Source organism: Notolabrus celidotus, chromosome 11, assembly GCF_009762535.1.
Source record: "Notolabrus celidotus isolate fNotCel1 chromosome 11, fNotCel1.pri, whole genome shotgun sequence".
Lineage (NCBI taxonomy): Eukaryota > Metazoa > Chordata > Actinopteri > Labriformes > Labridae > Notolabrus > Notolabrus celidotus.
Window position 1 is genome coordinate 17879979 of NC_048282.1, and position 23748 is coordinate 17903726.

Consider the following 23748-nt stretch of genomic DNA (forward strand, 5'->3'; position numbering starts at 1 on the left):
TTGATTGTAATCTGATGGAAATAAAATGTAACAATAAATTTATTAGCTATGTTTTTAAATCCAGGATATTCCATGATTATTCTCACACAAACACACACACACATTAAATAAAGCGTACACTGAATTTATTAAATGGCCTATTCTACCCTACCCAAAGTTAAAGAAACTCATTTAAAATCCTAAATAAGATTTATCCTGTATCTGATTTTCTAAAAAAAAAAAAAAGGATTTAAATATGAGGTGGATCTATGTTCCTTCTGCAAGAATGAAGATGAAACTCTGGAACCTCTATTTTTTTTCTATGTCCCGTCTCAGTCTTTTTGGTCAGATATAAAAAATTGGGTTTCACAAAAAATAACTGATGTTCCATCTTTTGAATTACATCATATTGTTTCTTACATGGATGATTTGGCCATTTCAGTTTCAGATATTATTATTATTTCATTACTGGGTAAATACCATATCCATTGTGCAAAGTGGATAAATTATAAGCCCTCCCTTCCTGGTTTTATAAATGATTTTAAGTTGTTCTTTTCAACCAGATATCCCTAATACATTTTATCATTGCTGGATTGTACGATTGACAACCTGCAAGACTATTTAAAATACTGTATATAAATGAAGTACCACGTCACATTTCACCATTGAATGTTTTGAAATTTTGAAATTCTTTATTTGGCATTTAGAGCCCTTACACAAACACATTTACAATATGAAGAACACAACAGAACAGAATCTCATGTAAACCAAAGTCAGGAAAGCAAAGGGTTCATGAGTCTGAGATTCTTTTCAAAGCAGCTTGAAGAGATTTTTTCAGGAAGGTCTCATTTAACACCAGGCAGCTGGACAGGGAGTGTTTATGTGCAGCATTGACCTGGAAAAAACAGGTGCAACAAGATTTCAAATTCCATTTCATCCTCTACAAAAATGCATGATAAGTGAAAATGTGCAAACTTACGTGACTGCTGTATTTAGTTAGGACTGTTAGCATCATTTTTGCAAACTTCACAGATTTTGTGAATTGAGGACCCTGGCTGACGAGCTGTTCAGTGAACTGTGTGAACAGTTCTTCACTCAAGTCAAGCTGAATAAAAAAGAAAACAACGTGGATTGATGTAAAAAAGTAGACTTTCAGCATTCTTTCCATGATTAACCATACAGATTACCTTGGAGTCTAACAAGCTGTGGGTGATGGAGAGCACTGCCTCATTCCAGGCTATTTTAAGGGTCATTCTTGACGGGAAAAAAATGTTAAAGACAAGGTCAACATATAATAAAAAATTATTTAAGTCACTTATTAGGTTGTGCTTCTTTAAGAGGTAAATACAGAAATATATTGTTTTTATCTTACTGAAGCACCAGCAGTTTGTAGTGGGAATCCATGCAGCCTTCTATCAGTCTGCTCACCAGCTCAGCCTGTGGATTCCCTGGAAACAATTAAACATAATAGATGATCAGTTGATACAAGGCCCTAGAGGTGAGGAATATTATATCTGTTGTTTGTGTGTGCTAGAACCAGGGCATTGGCCTCTATTATTGTACAGCAGAAGGAGGTGGTGATGCATTGTCCATCTCTTAATACAGTCAATGATCATAACTATTCTCTACCTATGTTTGCATCCTGCAGAACGGGTTCGATCAACGCATGGCACATAGGTCTGGGACAGTGGCTGCACAGAGATGTCACTGCATTGACAAGACATCTGGAGGCCGGCTCTGACAAGGACAGCACCTGCAGATACAGAGAGATCAATTCTTGTAAGCAATGAATATAGCCACACGTGTTGCATCCGTAGCATGGTAAGTGATGTACCCTTTCCAACAGGAGGCTCCTGATGAAAGTTGCAGACGTGCTGAAGCTGATGTCAAGTGAAGGGGCTAAGATGCAGCTGCAAAGTTTGGGCAGAGTCTGCTCTGGTAAGTCAGGAAAATTCAGCATCCTGCATAACAATTCCACCTGAGCAGGAGAAGTGGATCAAATATTACACCATTAAAAAATTTCACTTCACACTTGTGAATAAAACATTTTTACGAAGACACCTTTAAAACATTAAAGACTACCTGGCCAGGATCACACTCGTTCAGCACTTTGAACACATCCATGGAGCTCTGATCCCACTGCACAGGGAGAATAAGAGTAGCAATAACAGTAGAAGAAATGCAACTCTCTATAAGTGCTAAATATGGAGGCTGTATAACAAACTTTTTCTCTCACCTCTGTGTGACTTTCCAATAGCTCTTTTATTTGCAGAACAGCGACCTGAATAAACACAAAAAAATCAACATTTTGTCATTTCAACGGTAACCTGTGTGATCAGCCATTAAGAAAATGCCTGACCAGATTAAGCCTGTATTTCCGTGTAGTGTCTCTACCTTCATATATTCAGGCAGGGCATCAAACAGGTCTGTAGTTGGCTGAGGCTCTTTGGCAGGAGTCTCTGCTGGAGCATCACTTTCTGACAACTCTTCTTTCAAGCTTTTTTCTTCAGTTTCAAGACACTCATGAACACAAATATCCATTTTCATACGTTTGCTCTGCGATCCTGTTTCCTCACCATCTGAGTCCAGAGAGATAAAGCTTTCCTTCCTCTTTCTTTGTGACCCCAGTTCTGATAAACCGAATGCCCTCTGAGATTCAGATCCAGCTGTTCCACTGCTGAAGCACTTTGCCCATCCTCCAGTGTCACTACAACTGACCAAACGCTGTGAGAGCTCCTTGAGTCTCTGGCTGCACTGTGGACTGTACAGACACTCTGCATTGTTAGCCCCCATGCTTCTCTTTAGCTGTTTAACCAGGGTGGTGACCCAGGGGCTTGAATGAGGGTCCTGGCTGAGGCATTTGATCAGGTGAAGGATGGTGGTTTGAGGAAGAACAGGCTGGATCAGATGGATGAAAGACAGCAGGTTTTCTTTGAATAACGCTGGGAACAGACATACCAGGGGAAGACTGGAAAAGGGGAGAAACAAAACAGTGTCATTTCATCGTATCCAGCACAAGGTAGAGGCGTTATGTTGTGGTTCAAATCACATTCGGTGATTAAAAAGATATAGAAAGTCCTCCTTTGTCTTTTTTGTTACAAGAGTTAATACTGCATATCGTGGCAATGACTAATTTTCAAGTTAATTTATACTTTAGTAGCTTTCTTGCACATCAGTCATATTGTATTTGCATGTTACATTGAAACATATCAAAGAGAAAAGCAGAATTCTGACTTTTAACTTTTAAATACAAAGTAAATCTGCAAATCAAATGTCTACAGATGATCTGCTTAAAGTTTCTCCTGGGATTTGTTTTCAATTTGACTGCAAATCACTCATAAAACACCCTGATCAAAAACAGAGGCTTCACAAATGTTGCAGTGCACTTTAACTGAAGGGTCTTTTCAACAGGACTGTGTGCTACATTTTGTTGGGAAAAAAGTGAAACCACCCGTTTATGCATGAAAAATTAACATGTAAAAATGTACACAAAGCTCAAGTCGCTTGGGGGTCTGCTTATCTTCTCAGAGATGTTTTATTAATTTGATTAGTTACATCATACCGCTTTTAGATTACTTATCAAATGTGGTCATTGCATGAAAAATGGTGTCTCCTTTTATGGCAGTCATCAAATAAATTTGAGAAATCAATACTCTCACATTTTACAGATATATTCCAGTTTAGTCTAACTGTAGGGAAGAAAATCTTCTGTGTTTACGGTGGCTCTGAAGGCCAAAACAAATTTCAAAAGATGAAACATTTTTACAAAGTTGGAGACAAATTTACATTTTGAAAAACATTTTTACATTTTATAAAATAAAATTACATCAGCAAAACCCTTTTACCAAGGCCAAAACAAATTTACATTTTATAAAACAGATTTACAAAAGATGACACTTTTACAAAGTTGGAGACAATTTTACAAACGACGGAACACTTTTATCATTTCTGAAACAAATTAACATTTCATTTTTACGGAAAGGGAATGTACCAAATACCGGAGTCGATCGAGTGAGGGGTCATTGGCCACGGTTACATGGTGTTTTTTAATTCAGAATGAATTATTCAGGATTAAATCATTCGGAATTAAAGTATTCTCCTTCGTGTTTACATGGAAATAGTCATTCCGAATTGAGGTTTACATGGAAAACACATTTAAACGTCTTTATTCAATTCCGCTTAAGGTCTGGGGGTTGGGAAGGGTTCTGATTGGACAGGGACAGTAACGTATTTATGTTTACCGGAAGAAAACAGACTCCAGTTCCTGCTTCTTTCATTTTCGGTTACAACATGGAAGACCACACAATAAGTACAACTTTCGCTTTGATTTTGAGTATAGTTTTGAATAAGCAGCTCGACACAAACATACTGCTTCACTTTCATCAGCTTAGGAGGAGAAGACAGATAGAGGACCGGAGAAGGGAGGCAGAAGACCATACTTTGGCGAATCAAAGCCGGTTAGTGCAACAGCTGCTCTACCTCAGCCTGGAATATGTGCCCGCCAGCACAGAATATGTGCGTCATGGCGACAGGACAAGGGAACGAGCATGCGCAGAATGACCGGAATTAATTTAAAGCGGAATGAACGTATAGATGATCGAGGAATCATTCAATTCGGATTTAAAATCAGAATAAACCAGCCACTTACATCAGATTTAAGTTTAATACAGAATGGTCATTTACATTCGGAATTAGGTGTTTACAAGGTAATTTAAAATTTTAAACTTTTAAAGAGGATTTAATTTTTATTCTGAATTAAAGAGGAACTAAAAGTCTCATGTAAACGTAGCCATTTAGTTTGTTTTGATGGAGAGAAACCAAACGGAGCTGGACATCGTTTACATATTAGGACATCCTCGGGTCTCAGAGAGAGGTGTCAGACCTCAGATGAAAAATAATCATGTCTCCGGAAAACTTTCATGAGTCAGAATTCAGATGTAATGGCCTCAGACCACATAGCCTCAGGCTAAACAGAGTCAGACTAAAAGGAGACAGACTTAACAGTAAAAGTGTTCCGTCATTTGTAAAATTGTCACCAACTTTGTAAAGTTTTTCATCTTTTGTAAATCTGTTTAATAAAATGTAAATTTGTTTTGGCCTTGGTAAAAGTGTTCTGCTGATGTGATTTTGTTTTATAAAATGCAAAATTGTTTTCCAAAATGTAAAATTGTCTCCAACTTTGTAAAAGTGTTTTATCTTTTGTAAATTTGTTTTGTCCTTCAGGGCCACCGTAGTTTTTGCATTAAATCAGTAAAATATAAATCCTACTCTATGATCCTACTAGAGTCTACTGACCGTTCAGGCTTTAACTACTGTGGATACAGTAGTTAAAGCTGTGTGCAACAAAAACGAAGCATTATATCGACTTCTTATTGAATTCAGTGTCGTGTTTTATATGTTCATATCTAATGTGGTGTTGTTGAACTTACACAGTTAGTGCCTTGGCTTCAGTCTCTCGATAGTTAATTTCTTCCTGACACAATGTTTGTATGAAGCTACACAGCGACATATCACTGCTCCGCTGCTGTTTCTGGAAGATGTCCAGAGCTCTGAACGGACCGGAGGCTCCAGAGAGAAGCGCTAGGACCAGCAGTTTTGACTGTCCATCAAACCGGCACAGGAACCCGCTGGAGTCCATACTTCTGCATGTTCCGAGTTCTTGAAAAGGTAGCCTACTGTCAGCAACCAACCAACCCGCCACTTCTGTTCACGTTTCTTCTTCGAGTTTTCCGTCCCTCTACATTTTGCACAACACTTCCACCTAGTGGTCAAAGCTAAAAAATACACATCTTCAAAAAGGTGTAAATGAGGAGCACCACACGTTTTTTCAGTGACACAAAGTGTGAAGCAATGTTTTATTTTCTGTGTACAAGTACAACTTGTTTAAAAGAAGTAAAATCTTAAACTATTCAGTTTTTGCCAAATATAGAAAGGAGGGATCATCAATTGAGGCAGGTATCATCAGTAGTGGACTTAAGCAAGTAGGGCTACAGTACAATTTATCCAAGGTTACAGTACAGTTTTTATCTATTTAGGCATTTAAAACTATCATCCACTCAACACTTTAAAATAGCAAAATGTCACAATTTGCTTAGACAGGAACCTCAAATGAACTCTTATATGACAATCTGCAACAGCATTTCAAACAGTCTGGCACTGAGAGAAAACAAATTCAACCAGGGAGGCATTTTTTTCTTTCTTTCTAGGGCAGGGGCGACATACCGTATGCTATGGAAAGCCAAGTAAGATTAGAGAGTCTAGCAGGTGATTTCAAAAGGTTAGTTCCTCTGGCTGAAGGAGGGCTAATCAGTAAAATGACCTGCTCTAGTCCAACTGTGATTAAAATCCTGGACACACTTGGCCCTCCATGGAGCATAGATGATATTGATCATGGCTCCTCAATAGGTTTCAATGAAGATCCACGGGGACAGAATGGGCAAAACAGACGTGTTCTTCTGGGGCCAGTTTTATGGTCAGACCCCATCAATTGGTTTTAGGCACAGACAAGATATTAAAAAAAATATCAAAAAAAAGGTCAGACACCATACTCCTCAGCTAGGTAAAAAGGAAAGTCATAGTCATCATCCTCGTCAGAGTCATCATCACCACCGAGTAGGGTCATGGCTATAAAGAGATTGAGCAGATCTACTCCATCGTAGTCATCTTCATCATCTATAGGATACTGTTGAGCAAGGACAAAAATGTTAGGGTGAGCAAAAACACAGAGACCGTACATCATTCATACAAATGTAGACAGCAGGTAGAGTATTAAATTTACCTGAAACGACCCAGGGCGTGAAGCTTTGTCATGGCGATAAAGACACTCAGTTTTGAAGGGGCAGCATCTGTGTCGTGAATAATAACTGCAGCTTTTCTTACTGAAAGACAGAAAAGTTGCATTTATTCACCTTCCCAAATCAATCTATCATTAATCAATGACTGGAGAGCAAGCATCTTATATCCAGGTTTGTCTGTGGCAATTAGTGTAGCACAACAAACCATAAAACTGTTGAAAGAAAAACCCATTTCCCAAGCTTCGTTTGGAGCGTTCATTGCACAACGCATCTTTAGAATTCAGGATGGATTTTATGAAAAAAATAAAATAAATAGAATTTTGTATTAAATGAAAATTTCACACATGTATGCAAATTATATCTACAGTGTTTGTTTATTGAAGTTTTTTTTTTTTTTTTTTATCAAAATAGTGTGTGTGTGTGTGTGTGTGTATATGTATAGATAGATAGATAGATAGATAGATAATTTGGCCTAAACCAATTTGAAACCCAAAAAGGCACAGCTAACCCTTTGAAAGCTTATTTGGATCTGTCATAATTTTTAAAATTGAAAAAAAGTTGGAAAAAACAGAAAAAGAAAAGAAGTTTGATAATCTCATTCTTCAAATCTGAGTATTAAAATGTTCTGTAGACTGTGCACATAAATACTTTTGGACCATTTATTTCCAAGCCTGAAGTCTATCATTTCAGCATCATTTAGAAAAAGCAACCAATTAGTTTTACAGGTTTCCAGTTGTGTTGCATCAACCCTGGATCAATTACATGTCTGGACCTTTTATCCTTCTATTGTCATTAGTGGATCTATCAAAAACAGTCTCTGTCTCCATACCTGAATTTGTCTTTAAAGGCAGCAATTAATCTCTCCTTTTCTGGTCCTTCAACCCAGTATTTGTGAGGCATGTAAAAGGCAGACCTCACTCTGCACTGTGGGCAGGTCCTGAGGAATAAACATAAACACAGTGATGTGTTAGATCATTGATGGTGCATTGTGCTACGTCTTGAAATATTGATAATGACACCTACTTCACTGTGTCTGGCCCAAGGTCTTTGGTTTTTCTCCACGTCATGATGCATTGTAAACAGTAGGAGTGATTACAGTTGGGCAAGATTCCAAACGTACGGCTTCCTGGATCTGTTTTATCATACACTATTTCCATGCAGATGCCACAGGTCACAATTTTACTCCGATTGAAGGCCTCAGAGTCCATCCCCGACAGTCTGGTACTTGGGTCCACCACTGCAGCAGCAGCACCACCACGGTCATCTCCATCATCATCACCCGTTTCACTGGAAGAAGCCTCCTGGACAAAGAAATACAACCATCAGTTCAATCTTTTAGGATTATATTTGGTTCACAACATGCCCTCAAAAGGGGAAACACACCTGCTTATTTTGCATGTTATGGACACTCGCTGGAGCAATGTCTGAGCTCTGGTAGGATTCCCCAGAAGCAGAAAGAACAGAATGAGGATCTGCAGAGAAAATGGAAATATAAAGTAATGAGACTCTTAAAACACAAAAAAAAAAAGAAAAAATTCACACCCTTAAAATCGTCCGATACCTTGTGACTGTTCCTCAGCAATATAGGTTGCAGGACGCCCAGTACTGCGTTGAGGATTTGAGATATTAACCACAGACACTGAGCCCCTGATTTCCTGGCTGGACATCCCTTCAGCCTGCAGTGGAGAAGGCTCTGACCCTCTTCGGTTGGGCAGATGATAAAAAACACTGGAGGAGGAGACGGTGGGCACTGAACCTCTTCTACCTGCAGCCACTTCAGGTTGAAGAACATGGAGGTACCTAATGGTTCAAAATCTTGAATTAGCAAAAGGAAATCTGTGCACACTGTTGCATTTAAAAAAAAAAAAAATACATACAACTTCAGGGAGAAAGATCATGGCTTACCTGCAGTGTTCACCGTACCAGCATGCACCTTTCTGAAAGTACCTGCATATTTGGACTGTTGGTAGAACTGGCCACTCATGTCGATAATAACACCTTGAACCAAATCTGCATGAGCCATTTAGAAAACGCCTGTAATGAAAAGGAAGGCAAGTCAATTTCTACAATAAAGCATTTGAAGGAGCTTTTTTTTCCTTTTGAGTCAAATTTAAGTCGAAATGTAAAGTATGTACAGAATGTCATTGAAAAGGGACAACCAAGTTAACATTTTTGAAAAAAAAACAGTAAACACGAGCTGGTCTCAGGCTGGAGCAACCACTCTAAAACCAGTATACACCCTCTACAAACAATCACTGAAAACTCTGGATAAAAAAACGAGGAACTACCACCACTGTAACATCATTAACAAATATAATTTAATGACCTTTGACAGTTTTCTTTGTTATGCAGATATGTGTCTGATGTATAAACTAATTCATGATCAGGCCCCACCACCACTGAAACAATGTGTGTTACTCTGCAGGAACAATCTTAGGGAAACCAGGTCATCAGCAGGAGGAGACTTTTCAGCTAAACTTAGGGAGGACTGCATTTTGACAGTCTGCATTTTCAGTCAGAGCAGCAGAAAACAGAACTCAATTCCTATTTACAGTAGAGACTGTGCAAGCCTCAGTGTTTTTAAAAGTAAGCTGTAAGTAAGTAAAACGATCATATGATCACTGAGTTAATCATCTGAATGCATCAAACTTGAGACAATGAAATGTAATTTTAAATGTGTTGTCGGGGTTCCCACTCTTTTCCAGAGATCATTTTAGTGGACATTTCAAGGACATTTCCAGTGGTGATCAAGCTGGTATGACAGTCTAAATTTAGTTCCTAAACTGTCTAATATGTTCCTCTCAGTGGAAGTCTACATAGAAGGCATGCAGTCTATGGCTATCCATGAAATCAGATTACAAGCTTCAAAATTATGGCAAATTGATAATAGAATAATGCAACCACAGATGTACAGCACTTCACTTTATTAATGCAAGCAAGCAACAATGATGGGCAACTCTCATCTCAGCTTTCTCTTTTCTCAAAAAATATAAAATTAGCTAAGTAAAAAACAAAAGAGCCAGCAAAAGGACTCTGGAAGCTGCCTTACTGAAATAAATAAATAATATTATTATTATTATTATTATTATTAATAATAATAATAATAATAATAATAAATAATAATAATAGGATCAGTGCATAAATTGAGCTAAATAGATCTGAAAGACAAAAATGGCCAGAAATGTTGAATGGGGATGTGTTTTTTTAACCTTGTTAGATCGCACACAGTCATGTTGGAATCATTTTCCAGGACAATCCGTGATTTTCCAGGACATTTCACTTTTTCTCCCAATTTCCAGTTGTTCTCCAGTACTGGAAAACTGGTCAACTGTTTTCCAGGTTGAAAATTACTTTATAACCAACTCTGGCTTGACAGTTTTTGTTTTGCATGGCCCCTGTCACAAACTAATAAATAAAAATAAAATCAAGTTATCATCAAATCAGTAATTCTATATTGCTGAAGAACTGGTGATTTAAAACATGCGGCTGGGCTGCGTCATGACACCGAACTGAAGACATTTCAAAGTTAAAAAGTTGAACAATAACATCCCAGCTAACTGTTTACCTTCACTGGACACAGTACCAAGTTAATGCAAACAGAGGAAGAACTATTTTAACGCTGCTAGCGCGGTGAGTGGTAAATGTTGTCGGTCCCTGAGTGAATCAGGTCTGAATACCTCCACAGTTCATGTTTACATGCTGTCGAATAACAAGGAGAAGAAGTTTCCAACGGTCACTTCGAAGGCTAACGTTGGTTAACTTTCCGTTACCGACAGTTTGAGTTAAACCTGAGAATAACATTAAGCCAACACATGGCGAGAGTTAAACCAGGAACATAAACTAGCTTACCGTGAACAGCTAACGCTACAGACTTTTAGTTTCAGTGCTTTGTTTACATCCACCTCGTTGTCCCAGGGCACCACCCTTTCTCAGTTAAACTCCCACCAGAGCAACTTTTCCCTTTGCAATGATGTAAAACATTTAGTAATATTACCAAAATGCACTTTCACCCTAACGTCCGAGTTCGAATGCAGCACAGCAACTTCCAAAGTTGTAAAGGCTTTACGGCAGCTCAAGGAAATGAGTTTCTCAAATACATTCACTTTTCTTAAAAACAGGTCACTTATACTACATGTTCTGCTTACCTACAGATACCTCGATAACGGGCTGCATCCATCCTCCGTGTGTTTTGAGCATGCGGCCAATCCCACTCCATCCTGCTACTTAGCTAAATAGTTCACAGCCGGCTGCTTCTACTAATTACCATAGAAACGAGCCAATAGCAACGAGACGTTGACGTTGACGTTACGTAGTCTGAATTCAGGTTTATACATAAACGCGTCTTGATTACTGCACAGCTCTATTTTATACAGTCCTTGCTCTAAAGCAGGGGTTCCCAAAGTGTGGGTCGGGGAACCCTGGGGTGTCGCGAAACACAAATGGGGGTCGTGAGATGTCCTCCAGAAAGGGCTTTTTTTTTTGGTAAAGCATCTAAAAATAGTACATTTTACCAATTTTAGTAAAAAATATCAACAAAAATAGGAGCTAACCTTGAAATAAAACCTTGAAAATAGAAAATGTAATGAGTTTTCTGCCTTTCTTTTTGCAAGATGACTCCTAAGTTTAGAGTTAGTGAACAGTTAATTATCAAAAGCATCAGTAGCAGCACAGGAAACACAGCCACATGCTCATATAGGTAGGGTTATTTAATGCAGACCAGCTAAATGAGACACTATTAAATCACTTTGAGGGACAGTGGGGGTCACAAGTCTTTGGCACCTATATTGTGGGGGTTGTGGGTTGAAAAATTAGAGAATCCGTGCCTTAAAGCAGGGGTGTCAAACTCATTTTAGTTCAGGGGCCACATACAGCCCGAGTTGATCTCAAGTGGGCCGGACCAGTAAAATCATGACATAATAACCATATAAATAACGAAAACTCCCCATTTTCCCATTTGTTTTAGTGCAAAAAAGTACAAGTACATTCTGAAAATGTTCACATTTAATGAACCATCTTTCTACAAAAACAGCTATTGTATTTTTCTCCATGAGTCTTAGTGGGCCGAATATGATATTCTTTAAGCCCTGAAACCTGCTGCAAACACACCAAACACACAGGTTTCCCAGTCACCTGACACACAGTGTGTAATGTTTACAGCAAAATTACAGAGAGATTATAATAATGAAGAGGGTAAATTGACTATTTTGGACCCCCCCCTCGCTCCAACATGAACAGTTTGCCTGCTGTACAGTGTTGTATGCAGGGGTATAGTGCTAGTGAGCGCACCTATGATGCACAGTGGTGGACAGTAACAGAGTAAATTTACTTGAGTACTGTACTTAAGTACATTTTTTGAGTATCTGTACTTTACTTTATTTATTTCAATAGGGACAGTGTGCAGCCATTTAGTTGTACCAGAGTTAGCTAGCAGCTAAGTACTTGAGTATTATTTTTTGGGGAAACTTATTACTTTGACTCCACTACATTTCTATCAGTGCTCTAGTTACTCACTACTTTTGCTTTGAAGTCAGCTCATGAGTTTCCTTCTCTTTTCTGAAATCTGATCCCTAATAAAGTAAAATGTGTTTGTGTAGTTCTGTTTGTCTCAGTGGTTTAGTCATACCTGTATATCGTGCGTCTCCATGGTTGAACATGGAGCTAACACAGAGCAAATTTCACTCAGATCATGCAGTTCATTTAGAGGTGGTAATGATGGCTATAATTCTTCACCTGAGCACCCACGGTCGTATCTTCAGCCCGTGTTAAAGGTTTTTGAAATGAAGAATGATGCGTATCGTTTGAAATGTTCTCCCTGTTTCCCAATCTGCCCAAACACACAAAAAATCACTGTTCAACCTGAGAAAGCGTGTTGAGCTATGTAACATTGGTTTCATTCCAGATGAACATTTGAAACTAAGTTGTCTGTGCTTGGAGTAACTTAGTGTCTGTTTTTATTCCATGGTATAGTTTTTAGGGATTTCAAGTAATGGTTTCTAGATAAAAAATAATGTAACCGAATGTACTGCTATGTAGTCTTGACTACATTTATGTATTGTGAAAATACAATGTTTTGAGATTTTTTTAAGAGGTATTTTGAATACTTCAGTATTTTTTTAAAAAAGTACTTCAGTACTTTGACTCAATAACCAAACAGAGCAACATTCACTTGTATTGGAGTAATATTTGACCAGGAGTATCTATACTTTGACTTAAGTAATGAAGCTGTGTACTTTGTCCACTACTGGAGATCACATCAAAGAAGTTTCTTTCTTTTTCCAAACGAGTTGATAACCTATTGGCATGTGTGGTATCATCTGTCTTATATAGTTTAAAAAATTGAGAAAAATCAGTGTTAATGTTTCTAACAAAGTTTATAAGTGAGATGTGACTAAACTAGATCTGCATATTGGTTACAGGTGACTAAAAGGATGCAATTAATTCAAGTCGTAACATGTTCTGTGAAAAAAATGTCAATCCATCAGTTACACAGGCATAGAGGTAGCTTACATCAACAGCTTTTTGGTGAACTTTCTTGTTTTATCCATCCACACTGTTTGCTATCTTGGCACACTGCACGTCAGTCAATAATATCAAATTTGCACCAATAGCAGGAATTAAGGCAAATAAACAGTCAGATAAGATGGGACAGTGGAATAATGTCAGAGATCATACATTAGAGGTAGATAGGGATCAAGACAGAATAAGAGCACAAGAGGAGAGGACTGTGTGCACCAGTGCTGACATACTGAAGTCCATCCAGAATAAGTACAGTGAAAAAACAGAATTACTACAGAGGGCAGAAAAACAGAATAGTAAGGCTGTTACATGTTGTTCCTCTCAGACTGCACACAGAGAGGGTATGAACATGGGACTGTTGTATCTTGGGTAAATACAGAAAAGATGTATGATACCAGATGTTATACGGTAATTTCCAATCATCAATTTTTCTGATAATGACATTGTGGTACAGAATGCTGGTTTTATGTTAATCCTGCTAAGGTGCACAACCAAAATTCCTTCTCAGGGAAAAGTTTGTTGGTATACTTGATGATATATTTGGTACAACCTAAACTAAATAGGTAGGCATGTAATACAAAAGAAACAGGTATACTTGATACATAAAACAAGATGATAATTTGTGTTTTGTCCTAACAAATATGATCAACAATTACAAATAATTAGTAACATAATTACAAATAAACTAAGAAAAACTGTAAAATGGCAAGTTTATGATCATTTGCATGTCAACATAAAGAAGAAACAAACATGCGGTCCCTTGTACTTCACTGGGTCATGTGTTTATAGTGTCAGCTTCAGAAACAAAATTTGTGCAGCATAGCCCATATTAAGTCACCACTTAGGTATATGGCTTTAAGACAGAACCTATGTAACTTTGATCTCCACATTTACTGACAAATGGAAAGAAGCGTATTGCACAGACAGCTGCTTCGAGAGAGCTCTACACTGCTGGAGCCAGCCCAGTTTGTGTGCTAGAAACCAGATGGCAAAGTAGCGGTCATTGATAACGATGATGGTGATGATGATGATTATGATGATCGTGATCATGATAATAATGATGATGTAAACAAAAACAATTTTGTGCATCTTCAGCTTTACCAAAAGTCTGAAAACAATCACTCTATACCGAAGGCATTATGAAACTCTTGCACAGTATAAATTGAAACTTGTTTCTAAATCAACTCTGCCGTTGGTGTCAGAATGTGAAATGCCTTCCCTTCACTGGAAACACAGAGCCGAGGTGAATGAGGAGAAGCTCTCTCTTGACACTGCTCTGGGGTCAGCTTTGCTATTAAGATGTAATAGGAGCAGCCTTGGAGAAAAAAAAACATACCACTCTTTCTGTTAAGTGACCGTTGTGGGAAACTAGGACTTGCAGCAAATGATTCCAGATGCTCATCTCTCTCTCTCTCTCTCTCTTACACACACACAAACACACACATACTGCTGTGCTGAGGGTAATGCTGACATTGAGAAGACTTTGCTGATTGTTTTAGCCCTACCACGTGAGTTTGCCTCCTCTGTACTTGTTAAAATCCATGCCCGTACTGTGTGTGGAACAGTGCTTGAATTGAATGCAGTGTATTATTACAAATGTCAATTCAGTTTGTAACAGTATTGCTAAATGCAGTCTGTGCTGATGAATACTAATACATGTCTTTGTAGATTTCCTGTAGTAGAGGGTGAAGTGAGGTCTCTGACTCAGTCTTTTTGATCTTTTGGACAAGGTGAACGTTCTCTGTAACCAGCTGACGGAGGTCGGCCATCTTCTGCAGCAGCTTGGGGAAGAGGTAGACTGAGTCAGAGTGGTTTGCTTGTAGATGGAGGTCTAGGGCCTGGAGGATGCTGTCCTGACTCTGTTCCACCTGTTTCACGTTAATTAGCCCAGGACGATCTTAGAGAAGAAGAGACATCACATTTTACTCAGAGCTGACATACTACAGGGTTCAAAAAACACTAATTAGGACTATTTCAAACCAATTGCAACATTCCTTGTGTATTATTTATAATGTATCACCTTTTTTGTAGTTATCAAAACCATCACAAAATCTTCTTGTATTGTTAACTGAATCAATGTAACTGTGTTTCAGCATAAACAGCTTGAATTTGTTGGATTATGGATTATGGTTCAAAATGTACACTTTACAAAAAGGTATTTAGAGGCTTTCAGGGCAAACTATCTGTCAAATAATCAAAAAAATGTCCATTAGAGTATTTATCAACAATCCACAACTGATCAAAATACTGTTATGACAGATTTTTATGCCAGAGGCAGGAAGGAGGAAAAAGAAAAGCCGTAGTTCTACCCTCTAATGCCATCTCTTGAGGAAACTGGATTCAGTGATTCGTAACACTTCTGAAGATATGTTTATAACCTGTGCATGTTAATAAATAAAAGTGACAATGCTATGATTTCTACAGAAAAGTCTTCAGTCTCACCTCCACAGAGGATAATGGCAGCGACAAACAAAGCCAGGTCGCTGTCATCCAACTCCAGGGCATTAAACTTGACAGCAAACTCAAACTTGGGCTCCATGATCTCACTGAAAGGTTTTCTTAAACTGCGCAGGAACTCCCTGGTCACAAAGCCTTTACCGTTAGCTACCAACAACCCATCTTTGTTCATTAGAGAGGGCAGCATAGCAAAAATGGCCTCGTGCACACCATACTTGAGCAGAGTCACCTGCAAAAAGGGAGCAAAAAGACAATTGTATATTAGTGCCTTAATTTAACACACACACATGCATTCTTATTTTTGAGGCACACTGAGCTGACAGAGACTCACCTGGTCGTTGAGGAAGAGGTCCACAAACCCCGGAATGCACTTGGCAAACTCTGTGAGCTCTCGCACAGTCTCCACTGTTGTGCATTGGCAGCGGTAGAACACATGGACCCCGATCTCCTTGGTCAGGGGTGCACCTGGGACTAACTGGCTCCATACCAAACCACTTTCTGCCTTCCAGAGTGTGTCCACATCGTAGATCACAAATGGCTGAAAAGAGGACAAAAGTCACTTTCTCATGAGTTACCACTTTTAACTTGAAGAATTGCTTCAAGAATTTACTTTGTGCAAGATCTTTGAAGGGTCAGGCATGCACACAATAACCTGTTGTAAACTGAAAGGGGGTTCTTTTGCATGTGTTCAGATGAGTCTTTAAACCAGAGACAGATGCACTGACTAAAATATTATATTTTAACTGGAACTTACCGAGGTGCTGCTGGTTTTACCCATCAGGATGCTGCGGGCCCTCTTCTTGGTCATACTGAGGTTCTTCAAGTAGGCTGTGTTGACTTGTTTAGCCAAGGTCTTCAGGTCTGAGGCCCCTGGTTTTCCGCCGTGGTTCAATTCTTCTGCGAGGAGGCCTGCAACCAGTTTCTTCCTCTCCGCCTCAGGCATACGTCCATATCGAATTGCTGTGTAAACACACACAGACATACACACTGAGCTTATTTAAAGTAGATATGTGAGCACTAAATCCCCTCATCAGTATCATAGTTGTGTTTAATGTTGTTTTCTGAACCTGTTAAGGTTTGAAATATATATACTTTGGCAAATCCAGAATATTACTGAATCCCTGTATTAAATCTGCGATCATTGTAATGGTAGCATGAATATCTCAAAATGATTGTCTATATTCTTTTTACTTATATTTTCTCTCTCACCATCATGGGACATTCCCAATGACAGGCACTTCTGGAAGCGACAATATTGGCACTTGTTTCGATTCTTCTTCTGAATCTTGCAGGACCGCTCGCAGCGATCATATTCGAGTTTCATCCGCACAGTTCGCCGGAAGAAGCCCTGATAGAGAAACAACACAACAGGTTCAGCAACTTGGGACTGCACAGACCTGCTGTTATTGAACTTTGTAATCTAAATGAGCTTTTCTGCCTTATTTAAACAATGCATTACCTTGCAACCCTCGCAGGCATGCACTCCATAGTGGAAACCAGAGGCCTTGTCTCCACAGACCTTACATTCCACGCTGATCCCAGACCCCGTACTGTCTTCACGGCCAAGACGCAGCTGTTCTGACAGCGAGGGTGAGGAGGTGTGGGACAGGTCTGCATACAAAAGATATTGCTATCAAAACAAAATTTTCATGCTCCATTTCTCAGGAAGTAAGACATGGGACTTTGAAATAAGAGTCCTACCCGTGTAGCTGGATGCTGCACTGCTGTTTTTCTTGCTGTGATTGTTCTCATCCCGATCCGGACTTTCTTTCTCTTTTTTCTTCTGGTCCTCTTTCAGACCTTTCGAGGCAGGGGCTCTCTCTGCCTCCTCCTTGTCCTCCTCATCCTCACTTTCCCTGCCCTTCAACTCTTGCAGGTCTGTGAGCTCCGACACACTTGTCCCCCCACAGCTGTCAGAACCTCTAGACTCTCCCTCTGGTGGCGTCCACCTAACATCAGCCGCGTCCCGGGGGGATTTAGGTTCAGAGTAGCCGTTCACGCGGTCTTTCTGCTCCGCTGCAGTTTTCCGAAACTCTTCCATGGTTGCTGTTGAAGCTGACTCAGCGACTCCCCTCCTGTCACGTTGCCATCATAACTCCACTATAGAAGAATGAAATAGTTTGTTTTAAATAGGCAGCACTGAGTAAACAATGTGTACTATTTCACATGTGGATTTCATTTACAGCAACAACGACCACCAGATCACCGTCAACTAGCCAAAAGCCTCCTTATATCATCTTCTTTGCTCTTAAATCCAGCACGTGAGTGGTCAACAGTTAATCTACAGTAACCTGCGACAAGCCCCGCTCAGTAAAGAGCTATTTTTGAAAGATGTCACAGAGCCAAAACACTCACCTAATTTCACATTGTCCATTTTTGCACCCCGGCAAAAAATGTCTGATTAATTTGACTACTTAGCCTCTGGTTTTAGTACATCACTTTAACTGAAACAAGTGAGGTTTACTAATCTCTGACACTGTTAAAATGGATGTCCTTTCAAGAATTAAACCATTATTATAACTTTTATTATCAGCAGCCAGGGAATGCCCTTGATAGTAGTAGGCTTATGACATGATATACACGCTCTGTGTGCCTGGATTACACAAAAGGCAAGTGGGAAGACAAACAGCCAGGGGCCCTAGACTATTAGGAACCAAGAGTGCCTGTAGTTGAGAATGAAAACAGACTTGCAACACCATACTAAGATGGGATGTATGCTTCAAAGATATCTCTCATATGGAGTTTTAAATTAAACAGAAGATGTTCATCATAAAACCTTCAAGGTCTTTGAGGCCTACAGGACAGCAGCTTCTTGTGGTACTCATAGACTGGTGGTACCTAAGACCAGGCTGAAAACCAGGGGTGGCCGTGCCTTCTCGGCAGTGGCCCCCAAACTGTGGAACAAGCTGCCCCCACCATGTTCGATTGTCCCGAACATTACCGACTTTTAAATCCCGTCTAAAAACCTATTTTTTACTTCTTGGCTTTTAACCCAGCATGAGAGTCGTCTGGTCTCTGTCTGTTCTTTTATTGGATTATCATTTGCTCCTACAGTGTTTTTATTCTATTTATTTTTTATTTTTAAAGTGTTTTATTTGTTTTATCATGATTATTTTATTTTATTCAATTTTATTTTCTGACAGTGTTTTATGTTTTGTGTGTTTTAACTTATTTTACCTCACTGTGCAGCACTTGTCTAAACTTGATTGTTTTTGAGAGCAAATGAGCCACATAAATAAAGTGGATTGGATAAAATGTAACCTTTTAAATTGAGAAATATATGAACATAACAAGTCAGGAATATTCATTCATGGTTATATCATCTGATGAATCAAGGAAGCTACCACAGCATTAACAGCATGGCAAATCTGGTAAACATGTTTACATCTTCCATCCATAATATACGGAGGCCCTGAAGGACAAAACTAATTTATAAAAGATGAAACACTTTTACAAAGTTGGAGACAAATTTAAATTTTGGGATACATTTTTAATTTTATATAACAAAATTACATCAGCAAAACACTTTTACCAAGGCCAAAACAAATTTACATTTAAGAAAACAAATTTACAAAAGATGAAACACTTTTACCATTTCTGAAACAAATTAACATTTATTTTTAACGGAACGGGAATGTACCAAATACCAGAAGTGATCCGGAAGTGATGGAGTGAGGGGTCATTTAGTTTGTTTTGATGGAGAGAAACCAAACAGAGATGGACATGGTTTACATATTAGGACATCCTCGGGTCTCAGAGAGAGGTGTCAGACCTCAGATGAAAAAGCATTATGTCTTTGTAAAAGCTCCATCATATCTCCGCAAAAAACCTTCATCATGTGTCAGAATTCAGATGAAACGGCCTCAGACCACATGGCCTCAAGCTAAACGAAGTCAGACTAAAGGCTGATTTATACTTCTGCGTTGAATCAACGGCGTACCCTACGCCGGGGGTCCGCGTAGCTCCCGTACCTACGTCAAGGCCTACGCACGTAGCTGACGTGCACCTCCTCCAAAATGTAACTACGCGTAGAGCCGACACGGACCGCAAGCCCTGTGATTGGTCCGCTCGGCGGCTTTGTCTTTCCCGCATTTACAGCAGTTCCGGGATCCCGGACTTCGGCCGCACAACGGCCGTGTATTTCATCTCCTCCTCTCTATTCTTCATGTAATCATGTCTGTATGATAAACAGCAACATGTATCAGCTGTAGATTAACATAACACGCTCTGAAACTCTGTGGAAAAGTAAACAGAGATCGTAGCAGGACCGGAAGCAGGCGACCGGCTATCAGAGAGACCACACTGCCCTCAAGCGTTTCGGCGGAGAATTGCTGCGCGACACGGACACACCGACGCACAAGTATGTGGTGCTCATGTCTGCGTCAGCCCCTGCTGCGTAGGGGAGACGCAGAAGTATAAATCAGCCTGAAAAGGAGTCAGACTTAACGGTCTGACACCTCTCTCTGAGACCCGAGGATGTCCTAATATGTAAACCATGTCCATCTCCGTTTGGTTTCTCTCCATCAAAACAAACTAAATGACCCCTTACTCGATCACTTTCGGTGTTTGATACATTCCCTTTCTGTAAAAATGAAATGTTAATTTGTTTTAGAAATGGTAGAAGTGTTCCATTGTTTGTAAAATTGTCTCGAACTTTGTAAAAGTGTTTCATCTTTTGTAAATTAGTTTTCTTAAATGCAAATTTGTTTTGGCCTTGGTAAAAGTGTTTCGACTTTGTAATTTTGTTTTATAAAATGTAATGTTTTCCAAAATTTTGTAAAAGTGATTCCTCTTTTGTAAATTAGTTTTTGTCCTTCAGGGCCACAGTAATAATAGGATGGAAAACTCTTCATTGAAGCACAAGCCTAAACATTTAAAAAAAAAAAAAAACAAGATTTCAATGAACCCAGAGCACCTGCAACTCAAGAGTCCTGAGGCAGCCAGAGTTTGTGGTCTGATAATCTCCCCTCAACATTTCAGTCTGTTCTCCACTATCTTAAAAAACAGTAAACTTTGTCTCTACTGGAGCTGAGACATCTGTATTATTGTTTGCCTGAGTTTCATGCTAGGGTGCACAGTGTACTTGGTGGGTGCGTTAAGGGGACAGGGTGCATGCACTATGTACACAGAGAGCTGTGTTGATCGCTGGTGCAGGCAGTAGGGGGAAAGGGCTTTGGGGGGTGGGGGTTGCATATTTGCCCCGCGGCCCCCTGGTGGAATAATCCGTCCACACATCCCTCAGTATCTACTTATTAGACGTTTATGCATGTTTTCAAAGTGAATACTGCCATCACATGATATTCCAAAAGCAAGGCAAAGAGTGAAATACTTGTTTTCATAAGGTTTTGTGAGAAAGCCTCCCACATAAGGAGTGTTAGGACTTGTCCACCAGTCAACCTGTCACACTGGTTTCTCGGAACTATCTGCTAATATAACTGTGAAGTGTATGAGTCACAGGCTGGACGGTAACTGGACACAATCAGTTTACACACGACAGGACAAGTTAGTTATAATCACGTGTACCTTTAAGAGTTTTTTTCATGAAATGTAAGAATATTAACTTTATAACTGAGTAGCTTCAACCGTCGAATGCTAGCTAACTGAGCTAGTTAGCTAGCCCCTAACCTTCAGACTGAACTAGCTGTTAGCGTGGCTGCTGCTGCTGCTGCTGACCCACATTCCCGTGTGTGCCCTTAAATAACGTTAGCTTGCGTGCCAAGTCAGCTTACCTGTCTCAATACTGCTGCTGCTGGACCAGGAGACGTTTCGCTACGATTAACTGCTACAGCAGGCTACATAAACACAGTCCCGAACCTGATCCCCGGATCGATCTGCTGTTGACAAGTTGTCTGAAGTCACCAGCAGGAGTAAGCTAGCAGCAGGAGCTAACGTCAGACTGCTCACGTTATAAACTTTAGAATGATTCAGGCCTTCGTGTTGGAGAAACCGCGAGCTGACAAACCACTGAGATCCAGGAAAAAGAGAAGCAGTTTGGACACTTTTTCCTCGTTGCCATATCCCATGCAGATAAGCATAGTTAACTGATAATCCCTCTCCGACTTTCTCCTTGTTGCTCCTAGCTGTGCTTTGCTTTACTTCACCCCCCCTTTCACTGCTCTACCCTCCACTCCTCCTCCATCGTCACATGCCAGGACACACAAACACGCACACACACAACGGACTGGGTCCTGTAAACACCATTCAAGGTCTCTGTTAGTGCTTCCATGGGTTGCAGATTTTTTTAACCAGCATGATGTCTTTATTCTGCATTTGCACTGATTTTAATGAATATTGTAGTCTTTGATCATATCTGTGGAAATACAAATATTAAATGATTACAATTACAACAGTTACAACAAGTTTGTTTTATTTCTTCATTTTTTGACTTTTTCATTTAGTAAACCCAAAAACCCAAATACCGCTTCCCTTAAACCCAATTACCTCCTCTCCCCACCTGACTGTTTATATATGACATTTGTTTTATATTATTACTGTATTTATATTGTCTTTTATACATATTCTCTAGCTGTTTTTATTTTATCTTTATCTATCTCATGCACCTTCACAAGCAGCATTTCTAATTTCATTGTACACCTGACAATGACAAATAAAGGCTATTCTATTCTTCTATTCTCTATTCTAGTAACGTTCTACAGATCCCATGATTGTTCTAGCCAAAGTTCACATCATAACTTAACTCAACTCAACTCAAACTTTATTGTCATTCATCTGGATAGCTTGTATACAGATGAACGAAATTTTGTTTCTTACATGGCCGGTGCAAAGCAGTGCAAGTGCAAATAAAACTACAGACAATACACTGACAATAAAGGCAGAATATAAAAACAAGACGAAACAACAACATGAGGACAGATTTGAATTGTTGCAGCAACCCAGACATAAGTACAATCAAGAAGAAGTTCCAATTAGTAAAGTAAAATTAGTAAAAATAAAAATAGATAATAAAGATAGAATACAATTTAGATATATACAATGTTACACATGGACTTTAGATACATACAAATGTTACAAATGGATTAAATAGCAGTGATTAAAGGCAGTATTAAAAATGTTTCAGTAGTGACAGGTTGACATGGTGTGATTATGTTTGGTAATGACAGATCAATTACAAATGTTTGATTGTGTCGGTATCTGTTGAAACTATTCATTTATTACCACCAATCTAATGAGTTGTATTTTCTGATCTGAAGAAAATATGTGCATCCACTTTCAGACTTTTAGCATTCAGAGCCGCACATGTCCTTAATCAATTATTATTTCATCAAACAACCTGAAAATCCTTAACACATTAAACATATTGGGTTGTTGAGCAGTCCCTACAACAGTTTTTTTCTGGCCATGTTATGAACATTAATAACTACATCAAGAGGTATACAGTCAGAATTTCATTGATCTAAAATCACAGCTTTGTTAAAAAATATAAAAATCCATAGATAGAACAATTTTGATGAATTTTGTAAAAGTAATAATAATAATAATAAAAGAGAAAAATGTTGCTTGTTAAAATCCCCAATTTAATACTCAATAAGTCTGTCAATAAAAGTTTATAGTTCTAAATTTTCATTTTTTTTCTTCCTGTAGTCGATGAGTTATATGTCAGTTTAGGTTCTGTATAATATATGATAATGCAGAGCAAAAAGACCTAAAAACTGCAAGACAAATCAACACTTTCAAAAAATTATAGAGCAGATTACAGAAGCTGTCGTGTAGTTTGCACAGTTTGTCTGTGGATGTCTCTGTTTACTCATATGAACAGTGTTTTCCTGACTGAGCTGTCAAATTAGTGATGACACATTTTGAGACTGAGCCGATGACGCAAACTAAAATTCAACTGAAGTGGATGTGCACTTTTACAAAGACAGCTATGTGGACTTCAACTTGTTTCACTGCTGTGTGGTATATGTCACCTTTGCTTCAACTAAATTACCATACTTTTTTAACATTGTACTTATCATGGATTAATTTCAAGCTAAGGTAACTT

General features: G+C 39.0%; 3 protein-coding genes across 3 annotated transcripts; all 3 read right to left on the minus strand.

Moving 5' to 3' along the window:
* Positions 1 to 644: 644 nt before the first annotated feature.
* fance (FA complementation group E) lies at positions 645 to 5724 on the minus strand. The gene is made up of 10 exons (XM_034694880.1): positions 5409 to 5724; positions 2374 to 2947; positions 2216 to 2260; positions 2062 to 2118; positions 1814 to 1957; positions 1609 to 1732; positions 1352 to 1427; positions 1167 to 1233; positions 959 to 1084; positions 645 to 874 (listed from the first exon to the last, which is right to left on the minus strand). The coding sequence occupies exons 1-10, from the start codon at positions 5615 to 5617 to the stop codon at positions 770 to 772; spliced, it is 1527 nt and encodes a 508-aa protein (XP_034550771.1). The 5' UTR covers positions 5618 to 5724; the 3' UTR covers positions 645 to 769.
* A 96-nt stretch (positions 5725 to 5820) lies between these two features.
* mkrn4 (makorin, ring finger protein, 4) lies at positions 5821 to 11139 on the minus strand. Its single transcript, XM_034694881.1, has 8 exons — positions 10919 to 11139; positions 8679 to 8807; positions 8335 to 8573; positions 8157 to 8245; positions 7797 to 8074; positions 7603 to 7710; positions 6758 to 6857; positions 5821 to 6661 (listed from the first exon to the last, which is right to left on the minus strand). Exons 1-8 carry the CDS (start codon positions 10987 to 10989, stop codon positions 6515 to 6517), a joined length of 1161 nt encoding a protein of 386 aa, XP_034550772.1. The 5' UTR covers positions 10990 to 11139; the 3' UTR covers positions 5821 to 6514.
* A 1986-nt stretch (positions 11140 to 13125) lies between these two features.
* ppardb (peroxisome proliferator-activated receptor delta b) lies at positions 13126 to 21911 on the minus strand. Its single transcript, XM_034695465.1, has 8 exons — positions 21476 to 21911; positions 17448 to 17846; positions 17206 to 17357; positions 16956 to 17094; positions 16501 to 16706; positions 16078 to 16284; positions 15732 to 15975; positions 13126 to 15186 (listed from the first exon to the last, which is right to left on the minus strand). Exons 2-8 carry the CDS (start codon positions 17785 to 17787, stop codon positions 14939 to 14941), a joined length of 1536 nt encoding a protein of 511 aa, XP_034551356.1. The 5' UTR covers positions 17788 to 17846; positions 21476 to 21911; the 3' UTR covers positions 13126 to 14938.
* Positions 21912 to 23748: the final 1837 nt, after the last annotated feature.